Raw genomic sequence first — 10,888 nt, forward strand, 5'->3', positions numbered from 1 at the left:
TGCAAGGATAACTTCCTTTTTTTTTTTCAAAAATGAAGGTTTCCTGTTATACTTTCCTGTAAAAATGCGTATATTTGATTGTTCTTATCTTTTATGGTCATTTCAAGTGTAGCTCTTGACCCCTAAGAGTGGCTGGCATCTACCATCTCCTGACAGTAATATTATCACCGCTGGATCAAACGTAAAGGTCACGGGAATAAAATAATGTAGTGATCACCAGCTAGAGAAACTCTTGATTGTTAAACAAATTCTCCCTGTCAGCACTTAGGAGATGTATAGGGAACAGTGCAGAGAATATTCAAACTGATTTTAGGGTGTAATGAGTTAATAATTGAGGACAAGCACTCATATTATAAATAGATGCTACTTTATTTTGTGTCAAAGTATCACTTCTATTTAGACATACTAGAATAATTTTTTCTCGATTTTTGGCCAACTTATCTTTCCACTTGAAGCAATAACAGTCAGAAGTAACCATTGAGGATCAAGTTCAGTTAAAACATACCAAAATAGTTAAACTTCTGATAAATTATAGTTAGGAGAGCAAGGGAATCGTTGCAAAGATCATAGTGTCCTACACATATCACTTAACAATCCCGTGTGACATCAACTGTACAAAGAATGACCCCAATATTAAGATATTGTTAATTAAGATCTTCATTTCTTAAGACACACAAGCAATGAATTATTTGCCTTTAAAATCCTGTGAAATTTCCTTATACACAAACTGAGTCAGCTTTAGGATGAGCCAGTGAATAAACAGCTGAATCAGCAGTGCACCGAAGCCTTTGTAAAAACCCCCAAGACCTTCATCCCGCCAGATGGAGCGGAAACAGTCCAACATACCATCATAGTTTGTACATAGTGGCACCACACCAGTACCAGTATCAAGATCGTCAATGATGGTCCGAGTGCCTTGGACATACAGTTGGTTAAGAACGGTCTCCAAAGGATACAACAAAAACTCAGGGATAAAAAATGCTAAAAAATTGGCCACAAGTTCTGGGTAATAAGTATGAGTCATATCAGTAGGGCCCGGCAGTTCCTCATCTGATGATGTAGGGTCTGTGTCGGGTGACTTGTGGATGCCCCTGCCCTTCAGTTTTATCAATACCAAGTGTTGAATCAATGTACCCAAGACATAGGTAAGCAGGCCGTGAAGAACTGTGGGAAGCACCAGGGTCCACATGGGGAGGAGGCGACCATGACGACCTGATGATCTATCCCAGCCTACAATGCGGTACATCCAGTCTTTTAAACTGTCAAACATATTGTCTTGGTAACGGGTGAGGTCACTCTGAAAGAAAAGCAAGAAATATATTCAGATCACATACCTCACTTTCAAATATCAAAGTACACTGCTACACTAAGAGAGCTAAATAAACATCCCTAACTGACACACAAAAGCACCAACCCCCTAAACTTGGCTGGTTACAGCTGATCAGTACATGGATACAGGGGTACACTGTAACACTTGAAAGTAGAAGACTGATGCCATGCAAGAGAACAGGGAGACAAGGCTTAAGAGTTGGACATTTTAACAGGTGGAAAGCAAGGGAGGAGTGCAAAAATGTGACCATGAAACAAAAAAAATCACCAACATATTAAAAACTGGCTGATCATGGCTGACCCATGGCAGGGGAAAGGAAAGTTTATGAGTGGAGAAGTATGGGATATGGGAGTGGAGATTGTGGTATGTAGGAACTTATGATAACCTGTAATCTGAAAGATTTTGAACTAAAAGATGGAGAGAGGTGATCAGGGTACAGAAAGTTGGAGATTCTTCCCCTTTCGCTAGCCCACTTGCTGATCAAGTGACGATCAATAAATAAGACAACATTTAACATAAAATCTGTTGTAGATGTCAGCAGTTCTTTTGTTCAATATCACTGATAGATGTGAAAAGCAAACTTAAATTTTTGAGACTGACATTTACAAGGAAGAAGGCTAGCAAAACCTCTAGTGACATGAAGGACCAAAAAAAAAGAAAAAGGATGTGATAATATATTTACCTTGACTGTTTCTGTTAAGCTTGCTGCTGCCACTGGCATGCTAAGAGCCAAACTTAATCTGTAAAATCATTCAATAATGTTACAAAACATCAAGAAAAAAATGACACCAAGATACATTTGGTATAAATAGAACTCCAATGAAAGCAAAGAGAATGTTCATGCATTGTGCAGAAATCAACAATAAAAAAACATTAAAAATGGCCAAAAATTTGCAAAGCTGCAAGGCAAGAAATGATCAAGAGACAATGGTATGATACTGAGACTGTTTCATTGCTGTGTTTGAAGTGATAGTTAACTGGACTTCCCTAAATCATTCCTTTTAATCTCATCATTTATGGTATATAATTTTACTTTTCATCTCCATCAGTCAATTGTAAAACAGAGCACACATTTCATAAAACTATTTTAGAAGTCACTTAATCTCATTCATACCCTTTCAAAAGAAGATGGCCTCCAACATCTTTGTATGAACTAGTTCTCTCTGGTTTTTCACTAAAAAGATTGATGTGAAAATTCAGTTAAGAATGGCTTACCAAATGATGCTTAATAAGACAAACAATGCTTATTACAGACTCTTTCATGAACTCCTTGTACATGTTTGACCGTATTCCAATTTTCGCAATTCATTTAAAAAATATCTGAACACCCTGAAACAAAGCAAAAATCCAGCAGCTATGTTGTGACTGGTTTCAGTTTTGGATTTGACTGATTGACAAAGTGGCACAACTCTCAAGTAACCACAGGACCAAAGCCAAGTAAAGCAAAACCAAAGCAATCAATTTTCAACACTCAATTGAAAATTACTCTGTCTAATTACACAGTTCTACTTGTGACTTACTAAGGTAGATGAGTAAGGCTGCTCACTGCTGCTTCACCAAAGAAATTGACAGCACACACAACATAGGTACTACCACAACCCTTCCACAAAGCACCATAACCCTAAAATGACAGCATCAATCACAATCATGATCATTTCAATTTAAATACAGGGGTTTGGTCTTTATCAAGCGTCTATAACCACAGCCTCAGAGTAGATTTTTCCAATTTTATGTTCACATTATAAAATTAATAATCTCACCTGACTTCTTCTCACACGAAGCAAGATTTGGAACACAGTGAAGGGTGCTAAGTGGTATTTTCTGGCACCATGATTTACCTGGTGAAGAAAAACTCAATAAAACAATACAGAATAGGCAGTTCTCAATTTGTAGCACCATCAAAAATAGATTCATTTGATGTTCTGTTCCTAGTCAGACTGGCTTAATATCTGATCTGGTTGTCCTTGTTCAACAGATCTACTAATTTTTTGCTAAAACGAATTAAAACAGATACTGACTAAATGTAAAGTATGATATCATAATGATATGCCACCAAGGCAGAGACAGAGGTGCTAATCCTTGCATTCAAGTAATTTTTATAACAAAAAACACAATTTCAAATTTCACAATTTCCCTGTGCAAATTCTGACAAGCAAGCTTTCCAACAAGGATGCCATTTTCTAAAAGCCAACTTCATGTTGGGATAAACAAACCTCTTGTAACGTTTATCATCATAAGACTTGCTTGAGGATCTCATTTTCAACCCACAGTTGACCACATTTTACTTATCATTATACAGTCAACATTATTGAATTTATTCATACAACAATTAATGCAAGCACAAGATACCTGACACTGTCTCCTGAAGACTGTAAATGGATGTGTCAGAAACTGTGCGGCAAGAATACTAAGAGAAACAATACACTCATAAGGAGACAGATCACAAATAGTAACCAGTTAAGAAAATTCTCAGAGGGATTCTTCCATCCTACCTCCCAGTACCAATTGCAAAACCAACAAGTCTTTGTGTGCTTTCTGCAAAGATGAAAAATAGAAATACATTAACCATATAAATTTGTTGATTGTGTTACAAATGAGCAACTACACCACAAATCATACAAAGGAAAAAGCAAATATTCAAGAACTGCTACTGGTGTCAACTAACCGATGAAAGTAGACAATTTACCAACTTTTACCTTAAACTTCAAGTGTTAAGCTTGAATCATCAAATCTCAACAATGTAGAGCACTCCAAAAGAGACAAATTGTTCTAAACCCAATAACGTTTATTTTGTTACTTCAAACTGTTAACACCTCCTCCTGTCTACCCCCTCCTTAATGCCTCTTGCACCTTAGGCATGCCACTACTTAGCATTATATCGATGAAGGGTTTGTGGAGAACACTGTTCCTCATACCCCTATTCTAAGTATAAATCACCCTACCTCTCACACCCATAAAATTGTATCTTATTCTCCCAAGCCATGCTTCCACTCCCCCTCCCCCACCCCCAAACCTCTTTCAATCGATGGCAAATTAAGCTCAGCATGTAAGAAGGGCAGTTTAAGTTCCATGACAAGAAATAATAAAAATAAAACAAAAACAGCTATTGTAATCGTGAGTAGTGAGCACCACACATCAAACAGGAAAATAAAACAGGCAGAGCAGAATTCTCAACAATGTAGAGCACTCCAAAAGAGACAAATTGTTCTAAACCCAATAACGTTTATTTTGTTACTAATTCAAACAAGTTTATTTCTTATGCTCCATCGTGCATTAGTATATATCTAACGATGATGTACATAGTCTCTGCTAGGCTATAAAAACCATTTTCTACTCATTTTAGATTAATTATAGCAATAACCACAACGGTATCGGTAAATTGTAAGTAGTTACATAACATATATTTCTTAGTTCCTGAAAGTCACAAACGTAAGGCCGTTAACAGTTTAGCATATCGGCTAAGTTTTCATGTTAACAGCTTGGTAACTCACCTATCTGATGCTCTTTTGGTGTCTTTCCATTAACAGATGATAAAATATTTTGTTGTGATAGAGATTCCTGGTCGTCAACGGTTTGTTGCCGCGAAAGAGGGAGATTTTCTCGTTCGATTCCTCTCAGCCTGTCGAACACCATTTTGGATTTTATCCTGATTAGTTCCCAGTCTTTTATGATAGCAAACTCTTCTTGGGTACGAACCATGCACTAGGAAGAAAAAGAAATGAAAACTAGTTCAGGAGGCTAGTCTGAATTATAAAAGACAAAAAATCTTAATAGTTTCAATGATTGATTGGCCATTCTTACATAGGTACTACTGAAACTGAAAGAAAATTTACGGGAAAGTGAGGAAGGTATCTTTTATTTAAATATTGTCGTATCCTAGGTCAGCCCAGGCCAGCCGCATAAATAATTAACTGTGCACCTGAGAGGTTCGATCATTTCCCCAGAAAAAGAAAAATAAGAAGCTTTTGTCAGAATCTAACTTGAAACAGATTCTGTATTGAATAAACCTGTTGCAGAAGTAAGGTAAGTACGTACGCCGCATGCGCTTGTCCGCGGGTGTCATGATTGGCTGAAAGTCACGGCAGATCTAACGATCGTCGCAAACGAAATTCCTGATCTCTGCACACCGGTATTTAGCCAGCGATACTTGTACATGAAAGTATGGAAGATGCTACAACGAACGCACAAGTTTCAAATGATACAACACAAAAAGCGGACTCGCTAAAAGCATACATGGAGAAGGGAAAGGAATTGGCGAAGAAAAATCCCATACCCGCTGGTTAGCTATTGAAATTGTTAATTACTAGTAACTGAGTAGCAATGACTGTCCATTTCCTGCCACGGTCGGCTAGGTCGTGACTCTAGCGTGGCGAAAATTCCTTCAAGTTTTGAGGCAAAAGTTTTCGTCTCGAAAGTTATCGCTGCGGACGTCATAACTTCTAAGTACACACGTCGTTGAGTATAAAGATCCTTTAAATAAGTTAAGGACGTATTCGAAATTTGCCAAGTTTCGCTCTGGTACTTGATCTGGATTGCTGCCAAAAACAGGCTCACAATATATTTTTCTACTGAGTTTTTAATAGCGGTGGTCGGACATATCACCTCACTTAAATTTTTATTTTTTATCAAAATAATACAAACAAAACGCATTAGTATAGCTTTGCCTGTATATCTGAATAATCATTTATCAGTTGCTAGGATGGGGAAAAGCCGAGAAATTATGTCTATACGTGATGTGAGTGTAACACAACATTCGCGTTTCGGGGAACATTTGTGCAAGTAAGAGAACGATTTTCAACTACTTGTTAGTAATCATCCTCAATCGCAAGTTCTGGAAGGAAGACAATGCGCGATTTTAAACTACACTCTTTTTCTTGATATTGAAATGGTGCCCTGAAAATAAACAACCATTTGCCTGAACGTGAACAGAACGTGACTGATTAAGTCATGTATTGAACACAACGCCGATTGGTTGAACAAGTCATGTGACCAGTCCCTTGGAGGAATACATGGTTTATCGCAAACCCGCCTTGGAATAAGTAATTCTGTTGTAATTTGCAAAAATGTCGGCTACGGAGAGTATAAATACGGGCAAAGAAAAGCTCGATAATTGGCTTCACGAGAAGAATTTCTTTACCGATGTCTTAGATAAAATCGAGAAGAAGACTGGAGTGAAAAGGCTTTATTTATTTCTCGGTAATTTGTAGATACTCTAACGCATTTTGGACGAGTCCCCGTCCCTTCGCCTCTGACCATGCTGTTCTTGCACTTATAGGTCTTGTTGGTATATTCGCCCTTTATCTTGTGTTTGGCTATGGAGCAGATTTGATTGTGACCTGCCTGGGTTTTGCCTATCCAGCCTATCAATCGTAAGTCTTAAATGCCTTTTTTGTGAAAACCACGTATTAGCTGTTTACCTGTTCAGTTGTTTGCTTTCGAGTCGCCATTTGCATGTGGGTTAAGCTTGTTTAAAACGAAAGAGAAGAACACCTGGTTGTCACATTCTCTCAGCGTTTACTAGCGCCTGAGTCCTCCTTGTTGTTCAATATTTCATTCCAAGACAAATCTGTTTTACTCCGCTGTGTCTTTTTTTAGGGTTAAAGCTGTGGAAAGTGCAGACAAAGAGGACGACACACAATGGCTTATTTATTGGGTGGTGTTCGGAGTTTTCAACATCGTGGAGTTCTTTTCGGACATTTTGCTATCGTGGTTCCCACTCTATTTCCTTGTGAAGGTATTTAACTCTCGGGTTTCTAAAGGCCATGGTTTTATTTAAGATGACAATCGGGTGTATTGTGGAGGTTTTATATTTCTTTACGTAACGTCCATCATCGCCAACCTCTTCACTTGCATTTACCGGTAAAATTAAATTTGTGGACTTCGGACTTCTTTGAAGCGTAGAATTTTTTGCAGATGCCAAAATTAGAAGAAACGTTTTATGTGAGCAGATCTAATCTCCAAACTGCAGAATGGAATTTTCATTTGTTTTGCCTCTTCGTTGACATCACGAACATTTAGTCTGTAACCGAAGTATCGTATTAATGGTTAGCGTGGGTATTTCAATGTGACGTTACTATTTTTTAAAGCTGATTTTCCTGTGCTGGTGTATGGCGCCTGTGTCTTGGAATGGATGCAACACCATTTACCACAAGGTTATCAGACCCTTTGTGTTGAAGCACCAGACTCAAATTGACAAAGCTTTGAATAAAGTTGGAGAACAAGTCGACAAAGTCGCCCAAGAAGGTGAGCTATCGTCAAGTTAAGTTAACAGCTAAGAGCTTTCAATCTGCAGTTGTAAAGGAAGGCGTCTGATTTTTTATTTAATCAGCAGAGTGCTCTTCGGTTTGTTAACATCGAGTAATCATACAATGTATTTGAACTTCACACATGCATATAATGTTTATAATGTTTATTTCTCAATAATAAAAGAATGTTAGATTTTATGGGCAAAGTATGAATAAATTGGTTTCGCCGCTCTCAAAGGAAATTCAATGGAAAATCGGTTATTGTGTTTACTATATATGGCTTCGTCGACGGGTTTGTTATCCATTAATATTTAAAAAGCATCACTGTAAGCAGATGTTGGTGGACCTATCATGTAGTTATGAATTTTTTTGTATTCAAAAACATTAACAGCATCACTAGCAGCCTCTCAGGCCTTTGAATTTCCAGCTGAGTGTTTTTGTGGTTGAGCATTTTCTACCTATAAGTCAGCTGTGTACCAATTCTGGAATTTTTTGAGTCAATTGATGACATGTCGCTAAAGTGTCATGTTGGTACTTTTTATCATCAGATGTCTAAGAAACTTTAGGGGGGTTGTTGCTTTAAAATAATGAGGACAAAAGAAGCCTGTAAGCATTTCTGTTTTTATGTTAGTGAGCCATTTTATAAATATAAACTTTGTTTTAAAAAATAAATAAGTAAAAAATGACATCCTAGAGGGAAAGAAAATAGAAGGCCTGGAGTTTGTTTCAATTGATAGCTTCAATTTACAAAGCCATTACTTTGTTCTCACCTAGTGGCTTTGTAATTGAGTAAAAAAAAAAAAGTGGACAGTTGGTTAAACAAGGAACTGAAGGTTTTCTGGGTTCGATTTAGGGCCATTCTGATGCATGCTATTATGTGATTCAACACAAATTCTGTGTTACTTGAATCTTGCTGCATGAAATTCATGGAAAGAAATTTACAAGTGATAATGGCACATTAATGCTTTCGGAGTGACCATAAGATGTGTGCTTAACTACAAGTAGGTTTCATTTATGGCGTAATAGGCAATACAAAGTTGTAACTTAAAATTGTTTTTGTAATTTGAACACTTACAGATATCCTTCCCAATGTTTTAAATGATTTCATAATTAGATTAATCAAGTGCAGTTGGAATAGCATTTGGTAGTGTCACATGCTCTTAACCATTACATGATGTTTAAAAAATTGCAGGCAATTTGCAAGTTTGCTAAATTACAACCATGACTGCAGACTTCAAACTGTCCTGTGGCCACATATTGAACAATTATCTGTACTTGCAACACAACTCTGCAAAATAGATCGAAATCCTTCATCACTGAGGCCTCTAGCCACATACTTGAGTATTCTGTCTCATAACAGTGTTTTCTGAAGTTTCTTCTTTTGAAGATCTAGAGCTCCTGGTTCTCCCATTTAGCAACTAACAATAATTCGTATTTCTCACAGCAATAATTTTATGGTACATTTTCAAAAAACTTTTATATTTTGCCAATACTTCTATTTACCACATTTCTGCTAACAAATGAGGCATTTTGAAGAGCAGGGAGGTTCTCTTTTTCTTTTTTTTTAATGTGACCTTTTTTAAAGATCTCATTGTGTTTTTGTTTCTCTTTTCAGCTAAAGATGCAGCTACTGAGGCAGCCATAAGAGCTGCTACTGATGGCAAAAAAGACTCTTAGATGATGGTGCTGTAAAGGAAGGAATGAAATCATGCTGCACAATATACAGATTGATAGAACACTGCTAAGGAATACTGACTAGGTTCTTTCAATTCACATCAAGGGAATCTCTTTGGCATTGCTCTACTGAAATAATTTCTTCACATTGCTTAGCTTAGTATCATGCAATCTCTCTTCATAGCTTTTTCTAGTAGAAAATTTATTTGGTAGTGTCAATTATATTTTAGGATTCTCTGTGGCAAAAGTCTGATGTTTTTCTTGTTATGTTTTTTTAGTTACTTCTTTGTATTCCATACTTTGTGTTAGATGTGAACTGTAAATTTTGAGGTAATTTTCAGGTGTTTAACACCACATCTGTGTGATGTGAAGTTGACTTGCATGTACAAATTTGTGTTCATGAGCAATGTATTTTATAACATGGAAAATTTCCTTTTCTATGCAGACTTCTAAATCTCCAGTGTGATGATAAACAGGAGGTATATAAAATATGTTAGTGCACCTTGTAACAAAGGCACAATAATTCATAGTATCAAGGAAAATGTGAATATTGTTAGCTTGAAGTTATAAATGTACAATCAATTAAAACGTCATAAAATATACTACTTTTTTAAATGAAATACCAACTGAGGGTCTTTTTAGCTAAACATAAATTTTCTAATCCAGGGGGGATAACTACTTAAATTCAATTCTATAGTTAAATTTTCTTTTGTCTATTATATCTTGGTTGAGTGATGCTCCATTGACTTTTTTGTCATTATTGCACCTTGGTATAATTGATCAGTAGTATACCAATAAATTGACATTTAATCAGTTTTGTTTGTCATTCTTATTGGTGAGGAAGTACAAAGTGAGGATTTAAGTATACGGCAGTGAGAGGGTGTGGATTATGATTAACAATAATCCTTTAAACCCTGGGATTGACCAGCCTCTAATTTCTCCTTATAATCATACTGCATTATTCATTAAGGTTGTGAGAATAAAGGATATTATTGCCAACCTAAGATGCTTTGATTGTGAAGTCAATTCTCCTTGTCAGAACCAAAGGAAATCTACAGAGAAAAGTATGGAGAATATGGGTACTGCCGTAAGGGTGTAAAGGGTTAAGATCTTTTCCATAGCTGAGACACAGAAACACAAAGCATTCAATCTTAACTAATATCTGAGTTCCCTGGTTCACTCTAATACTTGATTAGTTTCAAACAAGAACTTGATCTGTGCGTTAATGAGTCGACGTTGTATGAAAGCTTCTCGTTGAAGACAGGTACCTAAAGGGAACGGTAAAGTCAAGAAAGAACGATGCTTAAAATTAACGAGATGCTTGCATGGAAGGCGAGTTTGCATGCTTTTTTAAGCTTTTCGCTTTTCGAGACTTGGCAAGCGGGAGAAAGTCACTCGTTGCTCCGCTGCTCGTTTTTGTAGCTTAGCAAAACAGAAGTGGCGTAATTTTCTGCTTCTCTCCGGCGAACAGGCGAGCGCGAATCGCGAGTAACGCCCCAAGGGAAGAAGCGCCAAAAAAAAATATATATGATGTGACACGACCTTTCTTTTCCTAATTTCACCGAGACGCGAAAATTTGTCCGACTAAAATAGTTTACATCTGGCTGTTTATTTGGCGCGCAAGGAATATCTTAAAAGG

General features: G+C 36.9%; 2 protein-coding genes across 4 annotated transcripts; one reads left to right on the top strand and one right to left on the bottom strand.

Moving 5' to 3' along the window:
- Positions 1 to 350: 350 nt before the first annotated feature.
- Positions 351 to 5,501, bottom strand: LOC113675592 (mitochondrial outer membrane protein SLC25A46). Of its 2 annotated transcripts, XM_089203520.1 has the most exons (9): positions 5,366 to 5,501; positions 4,822 to 5,032; positions 3,823 to 3,865; positions 3,680 to 3,737; positions 3,091 to 3,168; positions 2,851 to 2,951; positions 2,445 to 2,504; positions 2,013 to 2,070; positions 351 to 1,297 (listed from the first exon to the last, which is right to left on the bottom strand). In XM_089203520.1, the coding sequence occupies exons 2-9, from the start codon at positions 5,027 to 5,029 to the stop codon at positions 686 to 688; spliced, it is 1,218 nt and encodes a 405-aa protein (XP_089059646.1). In that variant the 5' UTR covers positions 5,030 to 5,032; positions 5,366 to 5,501; the 3' UTR covers positions 351 to 685. The 2 variants fall into 2 exon arrangements, with proteins under 2 accessions (XP_089059646.1, XP_027047982.2); XM_027192181.2 differs by lacking the exon at positions 5,366 to 5,501 and having other exon boundaries at positions 4,822 to 4,993.
- LOC113675593 (receptor expression-enhancing protein 5) lies at positions 5,371 to 10,063 on the top strand. 2 transcript variants are annotated; one of them, XM_027192183.2, is made up of 5 exons: positions 5,371 to 5,609; positions 6,606 to 6,699; positions 6,926 to 7,064; positions 7,417 to 7,573; positions 9,191 to 10,063. In XM_027192183.2, exons 1-5 carry the CDS (start codon positions 5,492 to 5,494, stop codon positions 9,250 to 9,252), a joined length of 570 nt encoding a protein of 189 aa, XP_027047984.2. In that variant the 5' UTR covers positions 5,371 to 5,491; the 3' UTR covers positions 9,253 to 10,063. The 2 variants fall into 2 exon arrangements, with proteins under 2 accessions (XP_027047984.2, XP_027047983.2); XM_027192182.2 differs by lacking the exon at positions 5,371 to 5,609 and adding an exon at positions 6,363 to 6,526.
- The last annotated feature ends 825 nt before the right edge of the window (positions 10,064 to 10,888 follow it).

The sequence above is a fragment of the Pocillopora damicornis genome, chromosome 4 (assembly GCF_964200805.1).
Source record: "Pocillopora damicornis chromosome 4, jaPocDami1.2, whole genome shotgun sequence".
Taxonomy (NCBI): domain Eukaryota; kingdom Metazoa; phylum Cnidaria; class Anthozoa; order Scleractinia; family Pocilloporidae; genus Pocillopora; species Pocillopora damicornis.